The sequence below is a fragment of the Mustela putorius genome, unplaced genomic scaffold (genome assembly GCF_011764305.1).
Source record: "Mustela putorius furo isolate JIRA1106 unplaced genomic scaffold, ASM1176430v1.1 tig00003962_pilon_pilon_pilon, whole genome shotgun sequence".
NCBI classification, from domain to species: Eukaryota; Metazoa; Chordata; class Mammalia; order Carnivora; family Mustelidae; genus Mustela; species Mustela putorius.
Genome location: NW_025422106.1, coordinates 18,072,389 through 18,098,485, shown reverse-complemented (window position 1 = coordinate 18,098,485; position 26,097 = coordinate 18,072,389). Strand labels below are relative to the sequence as shown.

The 26,097-nt window shown below is 48.8% G+C and overlaps 1 protein-coding gene across 2 annotated transcripts in view; it reads right to left on the bottom strand.

Moving 5' to 3' along the window:
• Positions 1-26,097, bottom strand: part of ASIC2 (acid sensing ion channel subunit 2) — a 962,539-nt gene that overhangs the window by 59,136 nt on the left and 877,306 nt on the right. For both annotated transcript variants that reach the window (XM_004747088.3, XM_013053586.2), the window contains exons 2-3: positions 25,007-25,157; positions 2,999-3,126 (exon numbers count right to left, since the gene is read on the bottom strand). In XM_004747088.3, coding sequence (XP_004747145.1) covers positions 2,999-3,126; positions 25,007-25,157 — 279 coding nt within the window. The remainder of the gene's footprint in view (positions 1-2,998; positions 3,127-25,006; positions 25,158-26,097) is intronic.

Here is a 26,097-nt window from a genome sequence, read left to right as displayed (position 1 = left end):
GGGGGTTGCTGTGGGGGGTAAAATGAAAGAATGCATGTCAAGTGTCTCGGTTGCTTGATGCCTGGCAGTTGGCGTGTGCTCAGTTGGAAGTGATTGGTATTATATCCCCTTTCCAGGGTCTGTCTCCACTCCAGTGTATCATCCCGCTGCTTGTCTCTGGTGGTGGTGGTGCTGGTCCTGTGATCACTCAGAGCTCCCACTGTAGCTGAATGAGCCAGAGGTATGCTTCTCAGCCTGTCCCAGAAGGCAGCAGCATAACCTGGCTTTACTGGGTTTAGGGCAGATACTGATTTTTAAAACAGTGATCTTTGCTTTGGATTATAGTGCAATAGTGTGCTCTTTTGGAATTAAAAAAATGAAAAAATAATGAAGGAGGTCTGTATATACTTGGCGTGGGTTGAGTGATTTTTTTACCATGCAAAAGGACTTCCCCATTCTCAAAGGGATTCATGGTAGGGGTCCTTTAAATCACTGGTTCCTCTTTGGGCTCTCACTCAGGAGTCCATTTCCCTAGTGTGATTCACCTCAACTTTCCAGGAAAGGGTCTCCTGCTCCCACAGTCTTGTCACCCCTGGCCTTTTTGCAGGATTCCCTTGAGCTTTGAGCTGAAGCAGGGGAATGCTGGAAGGGAAACAATGTAGGCGTAGGATACACCTTGATTTTATATGCCACGAGAAAGAAATAGCTATGCTAATTTTAGCTCTAAGGTGCCATTGATTGAGAGACAAATCCTGATTTCAGAAATGTTAAAATATGAAAAAAATACAGTGGACCCTTGAACAAGACAGGTGTTCTTATATGTGTTTTTTTTTTTATAAATATAGTACAATGTGGAAATTTATTTTCTCTTCCCTATGATTTTCTTAACATTTTCCTACCTCTAGCTTTCTTTATTATAAGACTGTGGTATATAATCCATAGAACATACAAAATATGTGTTAGTTGACTCAGTTATCTGTAAGGCTTCTGGTCAACAGCAGGCTATTACTAATTCAGTTCCTAGGGAGTCAAAGCTCATAGGCAGACTTTTAATTCTCTATTAGAGGTTGGTGCCTCTAACCCCCATGTTGTTCAGAAGTCAACTGTACTTCTTAGAATCACTGAAATGTGGTGTTTGAGAACCAGGGTCAGCTGGATACTAATGGCAGAATGAGAGCATACAAGTGGGACCAATCACCATTATATTTTGCTTCACATTATTTAATTATTGTTTTTTGTTTGGGAAAGAAACCGCTAATCCGTAGACTTTGCGGGACAGACCCTGGGTCTCTTTTGTTCACCACTGTATCTCCACCACCTTGTTCATAGTTGGGGTTCAACAAACATTTGTTGAATGAATAAACAAAAGAGCCACATTCTAAAACATGTGGAAAACCCAGAAAAGAAAATAAATCATTCACAATTCCCCCACTGTGGGTATTCTGGCTTATTTCCTTCGAGTCTTATTTCCTATGAATATGCTCTTTCATATACATGTAAACATAATTTATTATTAGATTTAGCTCTGGGATGTGTTTTTGTATTTCTCTATTAATATGAATGAAATGATGAAATGAGATGAGGCAGAAATGCTTTGAAGATTTGTAAAATGTTTAACCAAATATCTTATTATTAGTTAAAATACTCATCGCAAGGCTGCTATGAATGAGGCTGATTTTCTGAGCACACACTTCAAAGCAAACAACAAATTTGTTCTCTGAAGCCCAGAACGGGCTGTCCCTGTCTCTTGCTCACTGTGGGGAGTCTCTTGGTTTCCTTTTGGGAAGAGGAAGAGATGTAAGGGCTCTTAGAAGTCCTGAGCTCCAGCTTCCCACTCAGGCCAGACATTTCTTTGGAGTCACTCATGGAAGGTAAGTCCCTGCCTCAGAAAACTCAAGCCTGCCAGAAGAATTTACTATTTGCTCCAGCCAACACCTAAAGATTGGGCTTCCATCCCCTTGTCTTTGTGAACAGATAGGAGCCTAACTCTGACAGGTGCCCATTAGCAAACCCAGGTGGGTTTCTCATGGAACAGTACCCCCCCTCCTGCTTTCTGCCATGTTTCACTTCCCTGACTGCCCCAGACCCTTCTGCTCCCCTCCCTTCTCCTCACATTTCCATTAAGATGCCAGCCGCCTCTGTGAAAATGGAAGTTGAGTTCCGTTCATGCTGAACCTTTGTCCCTACTGCAAGGGTATATTTTTGATTAAAATCTGTCCTTGTCACTTTAACGAGTGTCTGGCTTTGCTTGGGGTTGGCGGTACTCAAAAGCCCATGAGGCTAATAGCTTGGGTTCTGGGCTCACCAGGGCAGCCTATCTGTCTGCATGCCTGGACTTGTTCGTCTGTCTTCTTGCCCTTCTCGACTCAAATCCTCAGCCCTGAACTTGGCTCCCTGCCATCTGCTCCATGCCCTCCTTCTTTGTCCTTAAAGATGAGGTTTTCTGGCTGCGCCACTTGGTTCCCACCTCAGATACCTTTGCATGCTCATTTCTGATCTCTCCACCTGTCTCAGCCTCTGAGGCCCATGGAGGCCAGCCAGCCTCCCAGGCTCCTCTGTGTTTGCCTCAAAGCCAACATCCCCCCCACCCCCACACTGTGTGCTCCAGTGGAGGCTGATCTTGGCCGTCAGCAAGTATCCAGGCATTAAGTACCGGGAACAGCTTGGGAGGCCCACACTCTCAGTGCTTTCCCATAGATTAAGAAAGTTCTGCCCCCCCACCGCAGAAGGTTCTGGAAAAAACCCTGACCCAATTCAGTGAAAAAGAAAGTAAGCTAGGTTTCTCTCACACCCAATTTTAGGAACTGATGGATGGTATGGGAGAATTGGGTGACAGAGGTTAAGCTGATACCTTTCTCCAATTTCTAGGTGAGCCTTTGTCCCGAGCCCATCCCCGCTCAGGCCTCCTGAGTGGACTCAGAGCCTTCCAAAAGTGGGAGTCCCATTTCCCCTCCTCATGCCTATGCCGGTGGCTGGCGTAGGGCCCACGACCTCTGGTCCAGGGAGCCCAGGAACTTACCCTCTGCTCCTGGGTGGCCACGAAAGTCTGGAACCCTGGAGCTACCCCAAAGCCCAGTTCTTGGATGAAAGGCGGCTCAGACTGACTGTGGATCTGAACTTTCACTCCTGCTTCAAATGTCGTTTCCTCTGAAAGGACAAAGACACACAGAGCCATGGGTCAGCGACAGCAGATGCTCACAGACTCCTGGGATTCAGAAGCTCAGAGGGACGCCAGAAAAGGCCACCTGGTGGGCAGTATGATGGCCTGCAAAGACATCTACATCCTTATCTCTGGAAACTATGAAGATGTCACTTTGCCTTGCAGAAGGGAACCTGCAGATGGGATTAATCGAGGGACCTGGAGATGGGGAGGTTATCCTGGATTATCTGGGCAGCCCAATGTCATCACAAGGGTCCTCATGAGAGGGAGGCAGGAGGGTCAGCGTCCGGGATAGAATGGAAGAAGCTTTGTTGCTGGTTTTGGACATGGAGGAAAGAGCCACAAGCCACGGGATGCTGCACAAGGCAGGGGGACAGATTTTCCCCCTGAAACCCCCACAAGGAATGCAGCCCTGCCAGCCCCTAGATTTTTGCCCTGTAAGACCGGGTTTTGGACATCTAAATTCCAGCACTATAACAGAATAAATCTGTGTTGTTTGAAGCCAGGAAGTTTGTGGCATCTGTTATAGTAGCTGTCAGAAGCTAATTCAGGCCAGTTAAGCCAACCCTTTGCTTTGGACTCTGGCACACTATAAAATGGGATTAGGAAGTGAGTCAAGCACCTTTATTTTATTCACAAGCTTCTCTGCTGGGCCATGAGCTGAAGGTGAGGGGATCAGGAGGGGGAAGAGACGAAGACACAGCAGCAGAAATGAAAATAGAGGACTTGCTTGTATGCTAAGATGCCTGCTGCCCCTTGGAGCTGTAGGAAATGGGCAACCAGAAGAGACCCTTCTGCCTCTCTTTCACTTCACAAGAGAAATGGCCCTTGGCAGCAGGAGGTGGCAAGAGTGGTGGAAGGTGATGGGATGGCAGAGATGGGCTCACAATTAGTGGAGAATGCACAGGTGGGTTGTATGAGCCTTTCCTGGGTCAGAGTCCTTCAGTCTTGTGCTTTCCCTACAGCCCGCAGAGGGAGCTGTCCAGCACGAAAACCTGCACAACTTTCTCCCAGGCTGATAAGGAGCCCAGCCTCCATAACCCGCCCCTGTTAACCAGCCTTCTTGGGGCAGTCCTCCTTCATGGCGCCAGATGGTCCAACCCTCCTGGGCTGCCCAGATTGGTTGTTACTGGTCTCTGCTCTGCATGAATGCACATGCATTTCCTTCTGCCTGGAAAGCCTTTCAACCTTGTCCACTTGACCAATCTCCCTACTTGTCTCCGAAGATTCAGCCCCCAGCCCCACCCAAAGCGAACCCTTCTCTTGCTCTCTTGTGTTCTTTACATATACCTGATGAAACTTCTGCCACACCGGGCACTAATTCTTTATCTGATTGTCTCTTCCACCAGGCTGGAGGATCCTGAAGCCAAGTTCTGGGCTGTCTCCCTGGATCTCAAAGGTCCCCCGTGGGGTCAGGCCATATAGCATGCACTCAGGCAATGCCTGCTGAGTGAATAAGGGATTTGTGACTCAAGCAAATGAGGGGACAAATGGAGGTCGAGGTGAGTGAGGGAGGGAGGGAGGTGTTAGCACTGGGATCATAGTCTGGGGACGAACGCTGAGAGGAAGGAAGGGCTGGGGCCAGGCACGGGAATGGGCAAGACCCACAGACAACCTGGTGTCCCAGTGACAGAGGCAGGGGTGGGGGGTCTCTGATGGGCAACAATTCCATGGTAGGGGTACATGCACAGAAGGGCTTAGTAGGCACCCTTCCCTCCAGTGGTCAAATGTTCTGCTATTTCTTTACCCAGATTGTCTGTGTGCAGAATGCTGTCCGAATGTCCCGGCATGCCTGTGATTTGGGGCCTGTCTTTCCCAGGGATGGTGAATGCTGCAGAGAAGTGAGTGCCCCTTATTCCTCCCAGTGCCCCACAGGAGCATCAGGGAAGGCGACTGCGGGAGATGGAGGATGGGTGGGAAGGGGAAGGGTGGAGGAGAGGTCAGGAGCCTGATGAACAGGCTCAGATAGGGAAGCAGCGGAAGAGGCGTGATGCTGGGATCACAGGGATGCTTGTGCTTGGATGAACTGAAGTCATGTTCAGTGAGCTGTGGGGGGTGGGATGGGAGAGATGCCAAAACTTGTTTTCTGGAGCTCTCTGAAGCTGCGTGCCGGCTAGGGAACTGAGCTTAGGAAACCTGAGAGCCAGTAAGACAGGCTCAAAGGAGGGGACCTGTGGCTTACAGGGAGAAATGAAAAGTGAAGTCGTTCTGTCAGAAACGCTTCGAGTAATGGGCAAAGCAGACAGGCCAGGCATGCCTGCCTTGTGAGAGCCGCCCAAGGCCAGCCAGAGCAGGTTGGGATTTGGAAGGGGAGTTTATTCCAGAAGCAGCAGGGGCTGGGGCAGAGTACATTTCTAAATGATCTCCTATCATTACAAATATCCAGCAACTGGCTGGGCACAGAAAAGAGTGACGGGTAAAGCTTCCACTCTCTTTAGAGAACTTTCTGTCAAGGTGGAATGTTCTAGAATCTGTGCTTTCCAAGTAGGAGCTATAACAACATGAAGTGTGACAAGTGCAACCAAGGAACTGAGATTCCAATTAATTGCCTAATTAACCCCCCCCCCCAGCTTTACTGAGGTATAACTGACATATTGTGAGGTAAGGTATATGATGTGAGGATTTGATATATGTACCCGTTAGGAAAGGATTTCCTCATCAGATTAATTAATACATCTATCACCTCACATACTTACCTTTTTTTTTTGCTTGCCTTATTTATCTTTAATTGAATTTCAATTTAATAAATTTACTTAAATAGTCGCATGTGGCTAGTGAGAACTTCAGTGGGCAGTGTCGCTGGAGAATGTTAGCTGTGAACAGATTCCAGACGTCTCACAACATCAGGGATAGCAAGGACGTCAGCCCCTTGCTTTCCTAAGCAGGTGCCTCTGGGAGGGTCTGTGGCCTGGAGGCCTTGGGTGATTTGGGTGGGGCTCTGGGCAAGCAGAAGCAGGGCTGTGTGTCTTCATGGCCAGCCCACAGTGATCGTCCCAGCTGTCCTCCGGCCCTGGTTCCCCATAACACTAGTCTCCCATCTCCAGATAGTTTCTCTTCCTTCATAGAGCTGCCCTCAGCCTCCCTCTATGGATCATTCTCCAGTCTGAGTAGTGAGCAGTCGCCTTCCAGTCTCTGCCCTGTAGTACCCACCCGCAGTGTCCTACACTTCCTGGACATGGATGCTATCAGTGTCACAGTGAAGACCCAACTTAAGAACTCAGTGATCCAATATAGACAGCTAGAGTCAAAGGCTCCAGTCAGGTATCTCGGAGGTTCTCGGACTGGAATGCACATCAAAATCATGTAGGGAGCTCTGGGTGATGATTCTGGGGACCCACCCCTCCATCCAGTCACTCTGGGGTAGAGCCCAGGCATCTGCATTTCCAGAGATTCAACTATTGGTTATCTGAGGCCAAACACAGGTGGGCAAGTAGCAATCTAGTCCAGAGAGGGGAAGTGATTTGGCCAAGTGCACACAGCAAGTCCAAGGTAGAGCAGGGGCTAGAAGTCAAGTCCTCTGACTTCTAATTCATTCCCTGCTTTTTGACAGCTGCAAGTCTGCCCAGGGTCTGGTTGGACCCAGGGAAATGCCAGCAGCACAGGCTGCCTGTCCATGTCACATGACTTGGCGGTGGAGGGGGGTGTCCCTCCTGCTGAGATGTAGGTGGGTTGCCCATAAAACCACAGCAGCAGCAGCAGTTATAACAATAACTGGGACAACCCACACGGTTTTGGGGTCCCAGCACAAAATGAAAATGTGGGGACCCTTCTTAAAATAATTATGAATTTCAGGACAGCCACAGCTGAACATTCAAGCAAGGGTGAGGCCTTTGGAGCACGGGGTCCAGCATGACCACACGGGTGGCACGTTGGAGGAACCAGCCCTGACCAGAACCCAGACTGGCATGGACAGAATTCTTCCCAGCCTCGTGTTCCCCTCACCACCAAATGATCTGACACGGAGCTGCTGCAGAGCGCGGGCCCCAAGAGCCGCAAAGGATTTGTTTACATATCATGAACACCAGGATTCAAAGCCCCCGAGAGCGAGTGAGTGTGTGAGAGCATGAGAGAGCACAGCGAAAGGGAAAGTTACTACATGCACAGTGTTGGGAGCCCTTGTTAATTAGGACCAAACATGAAAGATAATGTTGGATCAGGAGGAAGGTGGTAAGGCGCGTCCCAGCCCAAGACAGAATACCGTACCCCTTTTCAAGTACACAGCCATGGCTGGCTCAAGGTGAGGTCTACCTGTAGAGTGTTTTCTGTGCGTGCAGAAAGGATTTGGAACCTCTGCGGGAGGAGACGGGCAAGCCACAGACAGAATGCATAATGGGGCCGGGAAAGTACATAGCAATAAAAGAAGCTTAAATCTTTAATCTTTGCAAATTACAGGAAATATGCCAAGGAAGTAAACACGAGGGAAGTAGGAAGGGAAGATTTTCTGAAAAGCCAGAGGAATTTTCTAGGCTAAGGCAGGGACATGTTGATACAGAGCAATCTGTGTTGGCCGAAACCAACTTTACAACAGTGGCTAGGATAGCTAGCTGGAGAGGGGAGGGTAGGAGGGAGGCCAGATGCATGGGGGCTCAGCTCAGTGCAAGATAGCCTCCCCTAGCCAGTCCTCTGCCTTCGGCTCTCTGCCCTGGGAGCTGCACCTGCAGAGACTGTCCTGATGGGCTCCCTCACCTTCTGGCTTCTGGCTGGGGTCAGCCAGTGATGATGGGTCTGTAGGAAACTGGAGGAGAGAGAAGTGACTCTGGGATATTCAGTCTCTTAGCTCCATTTGCTGGGGCACTGCGAGTTAGCCGCACAGCACCTTGGAAATCCATAGTTCTGCACTGGGGGGCTACGGGGAGCTCTTGGTATTGCTCTCTGTCTGGGTTCTGATGCCAGCTCTGTTCCCCTTTCCCTAGGCATGGTAGTGGCTGTCCTGCCCTCCCTAAGCCTTGCCCACACCTTTGTAAACAGTCCTTCATTCGTCCTTGGATTATCCTGTTGATTGCCTGCTTGGGTCCTCACTGGTTTGGACCCCAGAGGGCATGTACTGCCTGGTCTCTGGGAGACAGCTAGAGGCACCTATGCAGCACCATGCACAGAAGGACAGCTGCTGTGTCTGAGTGTTCTTGGTGGGAGACCTCACTGCCTACAGGGTGGTCCATGGTTTTCAAAGGTCATCCTTATTTTGAGCTGAAAACTGCCTGTTTACAAATTGGCCCCTGCTCCCAGCTCCATCCCTTTTTCCACTTGACACACCTTCAAGGATCTGAAGGTACATACTGTGACCACCAGTCTTCTTGTTTCCATGCTAACCTTCCCCTTGGCCCTAACCCCAGTGTGTCCTCATTCCTGGAGGCTTTGCTAGCGGAGGTATGCTCGGTGCTTTGACCTGGAGAGACTTCTGTGCAAAGGGGCTCAGGACGCTATCCCTGTCTCCCACAGGACAGCCAATAGCCCTTCATGGTGGATGGACATCCTGGGGACACTGGGTAGGGCCATGGTGAGCAGAGCTCGCACCTGGAGTAGAGAACCCTTTTCCCCAGGGAGTGACCTGGGCATTGTAAGAGATATAGAAACACAGGGCCTTCTACCTGGGGGGTCAGAACCAGACAGAGCCTAGGACAGTTGGTTAAATGCTTGGGGCTCTGGGGTCAGGCAGGCTAAGATCAAGTCTAGCTCCGTGACCTTTGGCAAGTTGTTTCATCTCTTGGAGCCTGGGTTTTCTGCAAAATTTGCAGAATGAGTTTGGACCTAATAATGGATCTGTCTTCATAGGGCTATTGGCATTGCACAGAAAACCCTTAACACAGAGTCTGGTGATTAAGAAAGGCTCACTGACTTATAATTCTGTCACTGTCCTTATTCAGTGCTTCTGGCTTTCAATAAAACCCAGCTGGATAATAACTCACAAAAAAATAAACTTAATTTGCTTCAATTAAAAAAATGGATTTGTAAACTCAAGTTTCAATAGTAAATAATGTTCTTATTAAAAAACAACAACAACAACAACCACCCAGCTGGGTCAGGTGTCCTTTCTCACTCCTCCTTCCTGATGGGACCCCCTGCATCTGGACTGGCCCTTCTCTTCCCCTTCCATCTGGTTGATCCCTATCCAGCTCTCCTGTCCTGGAAGCTCTCTTCCACTGGATGTTCCAATATCTGGTACGTCCCTTTTCCACTTAACTCTTTCTCCACTAAGTCTGGGAGATATCAGTGTTTAATTTATGCATATCTGCATAATGCTTGGCACATAGTAAGTATCATACTGCTTGCAGAAGTGAACAAACAGCACAGCTGACCTCTGAGACTCACAGAGTCCCAGCTTCTCCTTTTACGGCGGAGGCACAGAGATGCTAAGAGGGCGGCCTATTTGTCTGGGTCTCCTAGGCGAGGTTTTGGCCAAGCTGGGTCCGCACAAGGCCTGCTGAGCCATCAGGACCCACTGCCACCGTCTTAAGGCAGCAGGTGGTCAGTCATTCAGAGCCTGGCGGGCAGCTGTGTGGGGACTTAAGCTGGGGGGGGGGTGGTCACAGCAAAGACTGCTCGGGACACCCTGCTGAAGGGACCTGGCTGGTGTTCCTGTCTTGGGTGGCTGCCATCTGCCTGGCTTCTGTGGCCTATGATATCACAGTGGGGGCGAGACTCAGCCTTTGGGCCTCACTGCTCTTCGGGCTCAAGGAGAGGGGCCTGGAGTGCCCAGGTCCATGTTTCAGCCAGGCTGGGGAGGGGCCGTCCATCCGCTGGGCCACCCCCGGCTCCGGGCCCCCCATTGGCTTCTCTGGCTCTGACACTGCTCACCGGATGCTGGGCTGGGCCCTGCCATTCTCTGGGGACTGAAGTGTGTGTGTGTGTGTGTGTGTGTGTGTGTGTGTGTGTGTGTGTACATGACGGATAGACAGAAAAAGAGATAGGAGGTAAGAGAGGAACTATCTCCAAAACCATGCTCATCTCTTCTTACTTCCCTGAAGTGGCTCCTGGAAGTGCTGCTTTTCACAGAACCAGGGAAAACTCTGGCCTTCCTGAGAGCCCTGGGTGCTCCCCACCATTCTGCATCCATCCCCTTGTCCCCTGGACAGTGACGTACCAAATGCCTTGCGTGGACACCTGCCACAGGCCAGGGGCCGGGGGCCCAGCAGGGAACCGCGCAGGTCCTGCGTCCTGCTGGAGCTCCCATTCCGGGCGGAGCAGATACCAAACAGGGACACAGGCCAGCTGCGTCCCGTGCTCGGGGGAGAAGCACAGGAGAGGACGGTGAAACCGCATAGGCGGGGTGAGGTGGGGTGGAGTGGGGTGGGCTGTGACTCTCCAGGGCTTTCCAGCGTGACTGTCTGTAGGCAGGAACCTGGCTGAAGCAGGCAGGTGGCTTGTGGGATGACCCCAGGAGAGCGTTCCAGGAGGAAGCAGGTGTGTTCCAGCAGGTGAGGAAGCCCTGAGACAGGCATGCCCTTGGCCTGTTCTCAGAGCCACTGGGATGTGGTCAGAGGCTGGATGATCCCTTTATTATGCCTTGGAGTTGCCCTGAGAGGCAGGCTTATTACAGACACGAGAACAAATGTTTTACAGAGAAGAAAACAAAGGCTCAGAGTGGTCAGCTTGCTGTATCCACAGTGAGCAAATCCAGCATCCGTCCCTGGCCGTCCACTCACAAGGCTCTGCTTTTTTGCCCTCTAATACCCGGCATCACTCAGACAGTGCCGTTCTGGTGTCACTGGCTGCGTTCTCCATGGGGTAGGTCCCCTTTGAGAGCTTGCAGGCCCGGACTCTGAGCCATTCATGTCCCTATAGGACATGGCAAACAACTACACTGCCATGAGTATGGTAAGCTCTGGGGCTCACAGACTTCACGTCCCAGATCCTCCCCACCATCCCGAGATAGGCGTCAACATGTCAATATTCCCACTTAGGGAAATATATATATATATATATATATATATTTACATTGTATCTATGTTATAGGTGAAGAAACCAAAGTCCAAAGAAAGGAAAGGACAGGCCCAGGGTCCACCATTCATGGCTGCATAGAATTTTGGAGCTAGGAGAGTCCTTGGCACTGCTTGAATCCAACTAACTTTTCATCTTGTAGGTGAGAAAATTGAGACCCACAGGGAAGAGAGCGGCCAATGGCCACATGGCAAGTGGTGGCCTGGGAAGGTCCAGGAAGAAGGTATCTTGACTCCTCACTCTCCCCTGCCCTTTGTCAGTCGACTAGAGGAACCAGTGGTCCCAGGTGACAAGCTAATAAGGGTTCAAGCTGTACAGGGATGAAGCTGTACAGGATGAAGGGAGAGAATCTTTTAATTGACATTGGGTTCAGCAGCCTGTGTTCTCTCATCTCAGAGTTCAGGGGAAGGCTCACTGTGTGGGACAGTGACGATAATAGGGACTGAGGTCCTAGCCCCAGCCATTGAGAGCTCTGGTGGAAAGGTTCTGCCAAACACTGTTTCAGTGGTCCACTAGGGGCGCCATCTTGGTTCCTCCAGCCCTTCTGGCATGCATAGAGGAATCCAAGGAGGCCGAGGTGGGGCCCTGGAAAGGGGAGCAGGAGAGGGTCCCAAGAAAAGTGTGGGCTCTGAAATCATGGAGCCCTGGGTCTGATTCCCAGCCCCATCACTGAATAGCTGTGTGACCTCAGACAAGTTATATTGCCTCTCTGAGCCTTAGTTTACTCTTGTTTAAATTAAGGGTGGGGGGGGGAGTAGAGCTGATCCCTCAGGTGACTTTTAGCCTTGCAATTCTAGGAGCCCGGGATCATGCACAAGTCTCCTAACCTCATTGCATCTCATTTTAATGTCCTGAAAACTAGATTTAAAAAGCCCAACATGGCTGTTCAGCCCTTGCAAGTCAGAGGAGGCTGAGTTTTCTAAAGACAACACAAAGACTCCCTGAATTGCTGCCTGGCTAACATCGGGCTGTATGTGTCTTGTGCTCCCTGCCCACCCCTCCCATGATAAGCCCAGCTGAGCAGCACGTCTAGATGAGCAAATCTGAATCCCGCACAGAGACGGGTACGCTCACACTCCAGTGCTTACAGGTGACATTTTGAGGCTAGACCAGATCTGGAGGAAGAGAAATCAACCCTGTGTCCCCAAGCCAGATGGGCTGCAATGATGTCTGTTCAGGGCAGCTCGTGGGGTAGGGGGTTCTCAATGATAGCTCCTTAGCAAGTGGCCACGACAGTGTGGTGAAGGCTGCAAACCTCAACCCCTTCCTGCAGAGCCTCAAAGCCCTGTGACATGATCTGGCAAAGATGTTAACCAAGCAATGAAAATGTTAACCAAAGCAACCGCTTTTATCCCTCCGTTCTCTTTTTCTGTTTTCATTATTAAGAAACACTGGCTCTTGGCGGAAAGAACCAAGGACCAAATCAGAGATAGATTCAAGTGCTAGTTCCAATGCTCTTTGGCCATGAGGTCATGGGAAAGCCACTCGGCATCTCAGAGACTAGCTTACTTACCATCTGTTCAATGGATTAATCTGTTAAATGATTAAGCCTGCTTGGTCTACATCGTTAAGAGTGTATGAGGGTCAGAGGATACGATGCAGGTGAAGCATGTTGTGTCCTATGGAGTGATTTGTCCATGTTGGGGAAGGAGAGGGTTAATGTTGGGTCTTAGTTATGCAACAAAGAAGAGCGGCTTCATTTGACACATTCCTGTTAAACAGAAGGTCCACAAAACATACATTCGTGAAGGCACCGGTGTGCAATTTGGTCTGCTCTCATTACAAAAACATTTATCCCAAGGATTCTTTAAATAATGAGTTTCCCTGGTGCATTCAGGCTCAGAGATTATAAACTCCTTGGTAAGGAGGCTGATGATTCTGGGTGGGCAACCAGCATGCAGGAGAAATCACCCTTGAAAAGCCATCAGGAAGTGCCATGTATCCGGAACCATCAGGGATGTTGGTGGATGATTGAGATTCTATTTATAAACATTCTGTTTGCACATGCTGGTGATGGAAGTTAGGTACAAGCAGATGCCAAACAGATCACGTATATAGATTGTGATATAATTACGGAAGTCAAAGTCATTCAAAGCTTACCTTCTGTAATTGAGTATTTTCTCAATCAGTGAATATAAAAAGCACGATAGCGTTCATGTGGGGGGAATGACGTCTGAGAAATGTCAAGATGTTAAAAAGGCATCTGCATACTTCCAAAGGGTGGGAGACAGTGGTCTGGATCAGAGCTTCTCATCCTAGAACATGAGTCAGCCTAGGGCTCCTGTTACAATGCAGATTCGAGTTGGGCTCTAGATTCTGCATTTCTGACAAGCCTCAAGGGGATGCTGGTGTCGCTGTTTGGAGGACCACCCTCTGGGGAGCAGGACTCACAGGAGAGCTTTGATGGGTTAGCAGAACACACCAGACCTGATGTGATCTGACTTCTGTCCAACCGTCCAGCTCTGGGTCTCAACCTTAGAGTCAGCTACCATGGACACCCTGGGCTGTTCTGGACTTTTGCTCCAGATTCCCTTCCCTCTGTTTGGCTTCTCACCTCCTTATGCCTCACACCCTTTCTAACTCCCATCCTTTGAATATCCGCCTGGCAGCCAGGCCCGGGACGAGGCCCAAAGGTCACCTCCTCTCGGAAGCCTCCCCTGATTTGCCCCTTTCCTCCCTTCTGGAACCCATCACCTGCCCCATCTATCCTTAGCAGTTAGAGCACTTGATGACATTTAATTGCGTACTTGTGCCCAGACTGCAGAAGTCTGGCAGCCCGCAAGCAACGTGAGGGTTGTTGGATCAACGCATTTCCGTCTCCTCCGTAAAAGGAACCCTGGGGATAGTCCCTAGATCATGAACTCCTTGCAAACCTGGACTGCGCCCTTCATGCGTATCCCTGAGGGTGTGGCACACAGTGGGTTGCCTTGGCCATTTACCAACTAGGAGGGCATGAGCTCTGAGGTGGGTCTGCTTCATCTGCATATGGTCAGCCAGGCTGCGACGTAGGAGTAGAGCAGGTATATTTTCCGCATGTGTGTAAGGCAGTTCTCAGAACGGTGAAAGTCAGTTTTCTGGCTGCTTCATGGATGCTTGCCTCCAATGGTGCTTCTGACTCGTGGCGTCCTGTCTCCTGATTCCTTGGCACCCCTGGAGACCCCTTCCCCTGCCCCATCCAGTGAAAAGACCCCCTCCGAGCGATAGCCCGGAACTCTAGCAGGCTGCTGCACGTCCCTGGGTTCCTGACTCTCAGGATTACTTCCGGGAACGTCCCCAGCACCAGGCACCATGACAGGAGTGCTTCCTGGGAGCAGAGATGTCAGAGAAACCATAGCAACCGTCGGCATCCCGTCTGGCTATGTCCCATTTATGACGGGAGATAGAAGTCGTGCTATTCCTGATAGGCGCTCAGGCTTTCCAGCTATGCAGAGAAGTTCGGATCATTTTCAATTTAATTTTAATTTTTATCAAAGCGATGTATGTGCATAATTTAAGAAGCCAAATGATTCCGCAAGGCTTTTAATGAAAAACAGCAGTGTTGGCTCCACCTCTCCCTGAGCCCCAAGCCCAATTTTCAGAGACAGCTACTTCCAACCAAAAAAACTACTTTTTTCTTGTATTTACTTGTATTTACTTTCATATTGCATTGGGCATCAATGGCTCGGAAGATACTCCTTGGTTTTTAAAAATTGTAGGTATTAGCCACCAAATTCCTCCCATGGAAGGTGAGGACGTAGACTTCTTCTGTGAGGGGTGGCCTGCTGTGTTTCTTTTCTTTCTATCCTCTTGGAGACTTACACGATAGTTCGGTTAAGCCAGTCTCCAGCTTTTACAGAACTAGGTAAAATAATATCCACACTCCAGCCTTGTAGTATCTAAAGATTTCCTGTTCTGTTTTCTTTTTCTTTTTGGTTGTTGGGTTGTTTTTTGTTTTGTATTGTTTTTGCTTTGCTTTGTTTTTTGGTTTGCTAGATATCTATCACAGAAGTGGGGGAAAAAAAAAAGAAACCCAAACTCATAGAGACAGAGGAGTGGTTGCCAGGGGGTAAGGGTGGGGGAAATAGGCAGAGGTTGGTAAAAAGATACCAACTTTCAAGATGAATAAGGTTAGAGGGTATAATATAAAACACCATGACTATGGTTGATAACACTATATGGTATAATGGAAATCTGTGAAGAGAGTAGAATGTAAATGTTCTCTCCAAAAAATATATTTTATATATTAATATATAATGTATATATTATATTAACATGCAAATATAATTAATATATTAATTATGATTATAGCACCATTAGATATACATAATTAATATTATATTAATATAATATATGATGTATTATGAAGTATTATATATGATATATAATTAATATTAATAAATAATATCAATATATTTGATCTATGTATGAAATTATATTATATACATATTTGGAATGTATATTTATATATATTTAAAGATTATTTGAGAGAGAGAGAGAGGGCGTACCTGCAAGCAGGAGGAGGGGCAAAGGGAGAAGGAGAGAGAGAGAATCTCAAGCAGACTCGCAGCTGAGCAGGGAGCCCCACCTGGGGCTTGATCTCATGACCCTGAGATTGTGACCCAAGCCACAACCAAGAGTCAGATGCTTTACTGACTGCACCACCCAGGCACCCCTGGAATATATTTGAAATCAAATTCTACCCTTATGCTTCATGTGTAGCTTGCTGGGTAGAGAATTCTGTCTTAGCAAAGAAAGATTTCCCATCTCTCCTCTCCGCCCAGTGTCCTCTGGTTTTAATTGCATCCGCTGAGCAGTTCCGGCTCGTGCTGAGTGTAGATCTTCTGTAGGCAATTTGTTTTTTCTCTCCAAAAACTTGTAAGGTTTTCTCTTATCTCTGTTAGCCTGAATTCCTCGAGGATGCCTCTTGGTCTGGGTTGTTCAGCCACTGGCTGTGGTCAGGACTTGGTGAATTCTTTAGCTATTGATCACATGCTTCGGCTGGGAACTCTTCGTGTCTTACTTCTCTGCCAACATCCTCTTCTCCATTCTCTCTGGTCTGTTATTCTACAACTCTTTGTAGGAGCGTGTCAGACTTCCTGGGTTTACCCTCTCGTTTTCATATCTTTTTTCTCTCCATTTTCCATCTGTTTGTCTTTTCATTTTATTTTTCAGGAAATTTCCCCAAGTCCAACACTTCTTCTTCTTCTTTTTTTATTTTTAAATGTAATTGTAGTTTAATTTCCAAGAGTTTAAAAAAAAACGCAACTTTTTCTTTGTATGTTACTTTTTAATAGCATCCTATTTTAATAGCTTGTATTTATGGATGCAATATCATCTCTCATCTCATGAGAAGTTTAAAAAAGGGGTTTGATGTTTCCTTCTGCTCTCTGCATTAGTTTTGTATTTATAAAACACTCATACACTGCCCAATATTATTCAGGCTTTTTCTAAGTATTTTATAAATATTAACTCATTTCAGTCTTCCTAACAACTTCTCAAAGTAGATAATAATATTATTCTTATTTTAGATGTGATGGAATGCAGAGTCAGAGAGGTTAAGTAACTTGCCCAAGGTCACACAGCTGGTAAGTTTTATAGCTGGGATTTGAACTTAGGCTCTGTCTGACTCTAAAGCTTATGCTTTAATCATTATCTCTATTTCCTCACAGTTTCTTTTTTTGTTTGGCTGGTGTGGTTCCTTTCCTATCAGTGGCTTCCCTCAAAAGCCAGATGTTTTGGCTGTCCACTCATAACGAAGAGGGACTTAAATGCTGCACAGTCATTCCCGGGTGTGGGAGGACTTGCTAAGGGACTTCCCTCTGGGGGGGGGTATCTAACCAGGCCATCATGTCTGGGGATTCCTGACTGTCATTCTTTTTTTTAAATATTTTATTTATTTATTTGACAGGTAGAGATCACAAGCAGGCAGAAAGGCAGGCAGAGAGAGAGAGAGGAGGAAGCAGGCTCCCTGCTGAGCAGAGAGCCCAATGTGGGGCTCAATCCCAGGACCCTGGGATCATGACCTGAGCCGAAGACAGAGGCTTTAACCCACTGAGCCACCCAGACGCCCTCCTGTCATTCTACGTGGACCTTTCCTCAAGAGTCTATCAGTCTCTCCAGAAAGGGATTCCCCCAGACTTCCGTTTGGAGGTGGTAGGGTAGATTAGGACGGTTGGGGTCTCCCTACTCAGTAAGCAGAACCTGACCTCCTCTCCCTGTTTTCTGTACGGCACCTCACCCATGCCTCACTTCTGTCTGGTTTACACATGCCCAGAGCCGATCTCTTTCATCCCATCGGGTGCTGGGGTGCGGAGAGGTACTTGTCTGGATATCTAAGAGACTTAACAGCTCCTTTTAGAGGCTCTGAACTAATCCTCGTAGTTTTCCCTCTCTCTTATCCCTGTCTTCAGCATTGTCTGATGCATCCAACTCTGATGCCTTGGACTCTTTCTGGGGTTCAGTGGTGAGAACTGTGTGGCTTTAGTCGGCTTTTCAGTGCAGACCCTTATCCCTCAGCTTTGTCTGCCACACGCCGAGTAATTACCATCTGCCTTCCATCTTCCAAAAACTTGCTGACGTTGACTATTGCCTTCTTTCCCATCCTCTCCGTCATTGTGTGTTTATACTTAAAAAAAACAAAACAAAACAAAACAAAAAAACCAACCCACGATGGCCATTAGGGTGGGGTGTATGGAGGGAGCCTCCAGGAACACTTCTGTCCAATCTACTGTGTTCAACCAGAAGTCCAGACTGCCAGCTTCCCCAGAGCTCAGCAGACACATCATGAGCTCCTTTGACCATGCCCAAAGAAGGGAGGGAGATGTTTGGAGTCGATCTCTGGGATGTACACACCATTGGACACCATTTTTATCCTGGGAACATGAGGTGTCCATCTGGTGCTTTTCAAACTGGGTTCCCTGGAGCCTTAGGGTTCCTCAGGGTCAGCCATAGTGAGCAAGGGACAATCACATCTCCAGGTGAACCAGGGCAGCTCTACCTTTATCTGTTCTATATACTGGGGCTGTGATAAAGCTTTTGCTCAATACAAGGATTCTGCTATTGAGGGGGGAAAAAAAAAGAGGGAAAAATAGAAAAGGAAAAATTTAACAGACCTATCATTATCTGCCGTTCTCTCTTCAGAGATGTCACCTGGACCATTTTTTTTCCCTGAGCTATTTTCGTGGCAGCTCTTTTACAATCACATTTTGAACATTAAAGGCACGTAGTGAGAGGAGGATTGCTTTTGGGTTCGTGCGTGGGTTTTTAACTTGGTTCGGCTACTTAATGAAATGCGTGTTCTTGGGAAGCTTACTCAACCTCTCTGGGCCCCAGTTTCTTGATCTCATAGTGGGGATTGCAACACCTGGTTAGGATGACTGAGAGAGCTCGTGGGATTGAATGTTCAGGGCACCTAGCAGCCACTCAGGAATGCCAGCTTCTCTCTTGCCCTGGACCCGTCAGTGTGCACAGTTACAGGATTTCCCCCCGCCCCAATGAATGTATTAACCAATATTTACTGCCCTGGTGTGCATCAGTGAGCCCGACAGTCCAAGATCCCTGACCTCTTGGAGCATATGTTTAAGCAGAAGGGGACCGACAAATAATAAATAAGTAAATCCCATGGTGTCTTTGAAGGTGACACACGTCATGGAGAAAAGGAGAAGCGGAGGAGAGAAGGAGGGGTGAGGACTGGGGTGAGTCATCGGGGTAGCCCTCCGTGAGAGGGTGACCTCTGAGCAAAGGCTTGGTGGAGGTGAGGCAGTTGGCCATGCGGATCTGAGCAGAGAGAATTCTAGGCAGAGGGATTGGAGAATGCAGAGGCCCTCAAGTAAGAGTGTTCCTGGAGCATTCAAGGCATCCCAGGGAAGCCATTGTGGCCAGAGCCAAGTGAATAAGGGGACAGAGTAGGAGGTGAGGAGGCTTGTGGTGGATAATTAGGTACCAGATATTTACCCCCATTAAAGCATAGACCCTCAACACAATTCCTTTGCTCAAAGATATAATATCAGGTTCATTTTTCCTTCCTTTTTCTTTTTCTGATTGATTCAACAATCATTTATTGCATACTTAATTCATGCTTTCCACCGTCCTGTTCACTTTTTAAAAATATTTATTTGAGAGAGAGCACGCAGGCTGGGGAGGGACAGACGGCGAGGGAGAATCTCAAGCAGACTCTCCACTAGACACAGAGCCCAACACAGGGCTCGATCTCAAGATCCCGAGATCATGACCTGAGCCGAAATCAAGAGTCCGATGCTTAACTGACTGAACCACCCAGGTGCCCCTCAGGTTCATTTTTCTAAATCCTAGGATTTGGAGAAATTGAGGCAGATTATATTCAATAAAAAGTGTCTTTGCAGGGGGTGAATGAAGGAAAGAGGGAGGGGAGAAAGGGAGGAGGCTTATCTGTGGTCTTTCCAACTTTTGAGCCGATCTCTCTAGAATTTGAGTTCATTTAAGAGCTCTCTGTATACCAATTCCGGTTTCCTCAGAGGTGACCCATCCTTACCTCAGCCCTACCCTCAGCTCTACATCTCCCAGCATGGCCCTTCATGGGGCTATCTCTTGGGAACTCCTTCCCCAGCTGCCATCCACCCAACTTCCTCAGGACTCTTGGATCCTTCTATTATTTCACTCCCCTGGTCACTGCTGATTGGTCCACATGTGGACTCCCAACTGACCAATGGGCCAATGATTTCTTTCCCTGGTTTTTTTTTTTTTTTTTTTTTTTTTAAATAGGAGACCCAGGAGAGAATCAGAATAGTCTCTCGCTGAGGATAGGAACTGTAAAATAGCAAACTATTGACGGCCATGTGTGAAAAAAAAAATATGTGTGGAAAAGGACCTGTCTGTAGTGAGAGGGAATAAAGTGACTCAGAGAGGAGAGAGGCGGGACAAGCAGAGCCCTGAGGGGGCCTGAGCCCTGGTTTTTCTGATGTTGCATCCTTGCTTGCCTGCTGTTTGGCTGTTGAAGCTTGCCTTGGATTCTGGGGGCAATACAATTCCTTTTATGCCTAAGCTTGTTTGAATTTGGTTTCTCTCGTGTGCAACCTAGATAACCCACTGCCTATGTCTTTTATCTTTTGAAGTTACTCAGAGGCATCGACACAGAGTTTCATTTTTAACAACCTCCCACCTGCCTTCAATTTAATTTCCTTTAGAAAACGCTGGCCATGAAATCTGCACTTCTGCAGTCCAGGACGGTTTTTCTGTCCTCGTTCTATTTTGTGAGCTCCTCCGTGAGAAAGGTTTCCATGGTCAAAGGCATTTGGGAAATAAAGGCTGCCTGCAACATTCCTACTCAGATGTTCATGACGTAGCATGTTTAAGAATCCCCGCAATGAATAAATGTGTTTCACTTTGTCTAAGCAGGGTCCCCAGATCCTTCCTATTCCTGTAACATGGAATATCCCCAATCTCGACCTTCCACAGGGCCCATACTGATGAGGTCCATATGGGACAGATCCCGTCTTCTTTAAAATGGCACAGTTCTGGGCCCCTGGGTGGCTCAATAGGTAAAGCTTCTGTGTTTGGCTCAGGTCATGATCCCAGGGTCCTGGGATCAAGCTCCACATCGGGTTCTCTGCTCAGCAGGGAGCCTGCTGCCCCCCGCCCCCCACCTGCCTCTCTGCCTGCTTGTGATCTCTCTCTCTCTGTCAAATAAATAAAATCTTACAATAAAATAAAATAAAATGGCTTCATTCCAGGGTGACGTGCATAAGATTGTTTGGGCAAGAGGGCATCCTGGTGTGGTGTGGTGTGGTGTGGTGTGTTGTTAGCCTGGAGGAAAGGATACTTGATAATTCCCATAGTCATCTTGCTTCACTAAGTGTGAGCCCAAAGGGCTGGGGGGGGGCACTCGAAGGGGGTACCTTTGTCAGAATCACTAGGGCATCAAAGGTCCTCCCTGTCTGCCAGAATTATACCCGAAGGAGTGGTTTGCTCACTGCTCCCTTAAATTAATGAGCAATGAAGCTTTCCATGAGGCAAGGCAAGGGTGTCCCAGAGGCTCTGCTTTGCGCAGAACGAGATTTATGGATGTTGAGTTACTTCAGGACCTCTGTTACAGGGTTGGGATATTTAGCATATAGCATAAGCTCTGGCTCTGGGACAGTTTGATGACTCCCCCCCCACCACGGTCAAAATGATCACCCTTCCACTGCCTACAGTCTGCAGAGAGCTCTTGTGGTCTTCCTTCAGCCATCCCCAAAATCTATCAGTTTTTTGTGTGGTTGACCTCTATTAGGCATGAGGACATGGCGGCCCATTCATGTGTCCTCAGCCACATAGCTGGTAAAGGAGAGCTCGGGATTTCATCTTAGGTCTGACTCTGTAATGGTACTTTCCTGTCCTACTACACTGCCCGCCATCAAGCTGTCTGTGGCTACTCCCTCAACCACCATGTTTTAACTCCTCTCTTCTCCGCCATCACCCAGATATCTCCAACGAAGACTTGGGAATTGAGAGGAGGCAGAAATGCCAAGGAAGGAAGATGGTGTCTGTGGGGTCACAGGGTTTGGAGGTCCAGAAGGCAGCCTCCCTCTTGAAGATCATGGCAGGACTAGGCCTCATGGTGCCCAAAGTCCTTTGGAGCAAAGAGCAAGGAGCAAGATGGCCATGCTTCTTCAGGTGGCCTCACAGACAAGCAACCCTCACCTGTCAGAGTCCACCCCTCATCCTTTAATAGGTGTGTACCCCTCACTCCTACCCCCATGGAGCTCACTCCTCACCAGCCCAGGACACAAGAGGTTTTGAGGTGACCAGAGTGTCCAAGAGGTGCCCATTGCTCAGTGACTTCTCAGCCTTAAGAAATGTCTAGTCGAGGGAGCCTGGATGTAAGGATTCAGGCCATCAGGCTGGGTGGCCAGGGTGAAGTCGCCTAACCTCAGCCTCTTTCCCTGGCTAAGTGGGGGGATAAAGGGTCCTCTCTACCCCTCATGGCCTTGGTGGGGGGAGGGTCAGAACTGAGGAATATTACAGTCCAAGAATATTACTGTGGGAGCTGGCTATAGAGGCAAACATCCAAGAAACTGACAAGAGCAGTCTGAAGCTATGCTCCCCAATGTGGTAGGGGCTAGCCACCCCCCAACCCATGACAATTTAAATTAATCAAAATGACATGCTATTAAATTCAGTTCTTCATTCCCGTAAGCACATTTCAAAAGCACTTTTGTGATGACTGGACTGGACAGTGCCCCTAGAGAGCGCTCCCTCCATTTCTGCAGAAAGTTCTATTGGACAGCACCAACTAGTCTCTCCTCTGACCAGTTTCTTCTGGCCCCTGCCCTTGCTCTCAGTCCCTCTTTCTTCATGCAGCCTCCTTCCCCAGCCACCTAGCCCCAGAGGCCATGGTTTAAGTGAGGGGGGGCTGGTGGATCATAAAAGATAGCACAAGCTGCCGGCAGGAGTAAGGCTGTCCTCTTGTGGGTTCTGTGTAGTGCTTGGCTGCCTACTGAGATGATAAGCTCCTGAGAGGCAGGGTCTGGTGTCTTCTGCCTCTCTGACCACGCCCTACATGGTGTTAGGCACACAGCAGGTCCTCGAGCACGATTATGGTCCACTAGGGCTAACTGGTGGTCAGAAAGCTTGAGTAAGTAGAGCCCTGGCTTGGCCATGACTTTCCTGCGTGATGTTTAGAAGCTCACCACACCAGGCCTCAGTTCTCCCTCCACCAAGGAGCAAGGGGATTGGCTGGAAGAGATGATCTCAGAGCTCTTCTGCTATATCCATCTATGGCTTCAGGAGGCAGAAGGCATATTCCCAGAGGGTAGGTCCTGTGGTTGGAACCATACGGGCTATCAGCGGCCAGTGCTCCAACCTAAGGTCAGACCCCACAGGGAGCTGTGTTGCATAAAGATGTGTGTGACGAGGTGCCTGGCATTGTGTGAGTGTGTGCATGTGTGGGTGTACATGTTTGCTTTTGCTCCCAAATCGAGAGCAGGAAATCCACATCACCATGCAAAGATAACTAACCAGTAGTCAGGGTGTGGGTATGAGGTCTTCAGGACCTATTTTTATTGACTGTTTCTCCCTTTTCCACAGATGGTTCAAGAAGCAAAGATGTTCCAGTGTTTGCAAGGCAGAGCTTCTTTTGGGAGACAAAGACCCAGTTCCTAGGACTCAGGGCTGTCTACAGATGCCCATGGTCCCAGGACACAGACTGGTCTCAGGGATGTTCTGGAAAGCCAAGCTCTGCTGGTCAGCTCTCGGGAATGCCAGAGCTCAGCACAAACCCAGACCACCCTCTGTTTGCTGGAAGGCAGGGGCACTAAATTTAAAGAAGTGGATGGAGCCAACCAGGCATCTTCTCAGTAAGCAGCAGATGGCCTGGATTCAGCCTAAGGTGAGCCACTGGAAGGCATTGTTGGAGTGATGTGTGTGGCAACCATTTTACTCCTTGACTGTAGGAGCCAGAGGACCACCACACAGTGAGGGAAGTGGTCATGCTCACCTCTCCCCACAGGGAGATCGAGTGAGAGTCATGGAAGAAAAGAGTGGTTGTGGAGGGAGCTTAGAATTTGTAGTCAGTCATTCCTGGGGTGGAAGCATTGGCTGCTCTCAGAAGCCTGGAATGCCTGGGCATGGTCAGGGCCAGAGCTCAGGATTGGGGGGCTGGCTCCAGGAGTGATGGGGTGGGGCTTGGAAGAGGTGGGGGCTGGACTACTTGGCTTTCACTCACCTCAACTCTAATCTAAAGGCCCAGGGTATCCTTCTTGCTAGAATCTTCTCTCCCTTCTCCTCTCCCATGGAGGCCCTCCCCAGGCTTATCCTTGACCCCCTTCCCCACTCCCCACTATAACACCCTGAAGACAACACTGTTTGTCTGTTTCTACATCTGGCATGCATTCCGCCTTTTTCCTACAGCACTGCCATAACTCAGGACACATTCATTGCTTGCCTGGGCTCCTGGATTCCAGACTGACTTCTTGAGCCCATACTTTAACTTGCTTTGGGTCTACTTTGCAACCATGTCAAACTCTTGGGCACCTCTTTACTTTCTCCACCTGGGGGAATTCTAGAAGCCACTAGCGTCCCTAGGCTTATTAGCTTTATCACTCCAATCTCTGCTTCCCTCACCTACTCCTCTGTCTGATCTTCCTGCACCCTTCTTGTGAGGACCCTCCCATATAATCCAGAATAATCCCAAGACTCTGTTCAAATGCCAGGGGAACCATGATGCTTTCCATGAACACCCACCTGAACACCATGATGCTTTCCCTGAACACCCACCCATCCTACCCAGGAGGAGACCACTGTCCTCCTCGTGCAGGTACACTCATGTCACACTGGACTGTGATCGTGTGTCTCCTCCTCCAGGCTGTGATCAAGGACTTGGTCTTTTTCGCCTTAATGTCCTTACTGTGGTGCAAAGCCTGACATAGTATACACATGGCTAATGAATAGTTTGCTGAATAAATACACAGATGAATGTGTGGATGAACTTACTCAGGGGCCTGTACACACAGGCCTGGTGCCAGGTCCCTGAGTCTATGCCCTTTGGCTTTCCAACCCAGCAAGCTCCTCCACCTTCCCCTAGTGGGAAGAGATGTTTTCCCTTCTGCTGGGCCTCCTGGCTGGGTTGGGGTAGTCAAAATGGTTGGAAGAGGAAGGAGATGGTCCATGTCTTCCTCTTCTCCTGAAATCAAGCCATGCACCTGCACATCATATCTTCTCCATGCCTCATTCCCAACAACCCCCTCAGGCTATCTGCCTTCCCTTTCCAGTATTCCTGTCATCTGCCCCTCTCCCATCTCCTGAAATCTGAGGAAGCCCTGAGTATCACAGTCCATGAGGGACATCCCTACTCTTCACCTCTATCTTGTAGTCCTGCTGATGGAAAGCCTTCCTTCAAAGCCCAGGCCAAGACAGCCCACCCAAAGCAAACCGATCTTTCAGAGTCCTGTACCCCTCTGCCATCACCCACAGCCCCAGTCCCCATACCCAGCTCACCTGTCTCTCCCCAGATGGGCAGGTATTCATCTTGCTGTATGTCCAGCATGATCTCCAGCCCGTTGCCTGTCCCGCCCTTGACCGTGGTGAGCAGAGGCTTGCCATCCTCGCCTGAGTTAAACATGTAACACTTTCCATATTTTGTAAACACCTGAGGGAAAGAGGAGAAGGAGAGAATCACATGAGTGACTTCAGACTAGAGACTGGTGAGACCTGAGAGGTGAGATGACATCAGGCCAGAGTCCCCACGGTCCGTCCCAGTCAAGCCCTCTGGAGGAGCCATGATTCTTCACTGTGGCTAATGGCCTGACTTTTGCCAAGCAGGATTCAGGTATCAAAGAAAAATATGGACACATTTTGGGTTTGTTGCGATGGAATCTGGTGTCTTCTCCCCCTGGGCACCCCCTGCTCCAGGTGGTCCTGTCTATCTTCCAAATGTTGAACATCATTTGTAAGCCAATCTGTACCTCCAGCCCCGAGCTCTCTCCTGGACTTCAGACTCACTGATCACAGTGTCTGATGAGTGTGACTTCAGGGGGACCCAGAGTCCCCAGACACTCAGCGAATCCCAGTGGGAACAAACTTCCTCAGGTTCCCTGCCCCAACCAGATGGTTCTGCTATACTCCTGTCCTAGGGAATAGCATCACCCCCGTCCAAGAGGTTTGAGCCAGACCCTCAGAGTGGCTGTCTACTCTTCCTCACCTCCATGTCCAATTAACCACAAAGACTTGTCAAGGCTGTTTCTACATCTGGCATGCATTCTGCCTTTTTCCTACGGCACTGCCATAACTCAGGACCCATTCATTGCTTGCCTGGGCTCCTGGATTCCAGACCGCCTTCTTGAGCCCATACTTTAACTTCGCTGTGGCACCTGCTTTCTGAAATGCAAACCTCACTTTGCTAATCCTGTCCTTAAAATTCATCAGTGATCCCCAGCACCTGTAGGCTTAAATCCAGGCCCACCATACAGATGCCCTCTGCCCACTCCATCCTACCCTTCCACATCCGTGTCCACGGGAATCCACTAGAAGGGAAACTCTGTGCATTCAGGGACTACTGCTTATTTGCTGTGTCTGGTGCCTGACACATG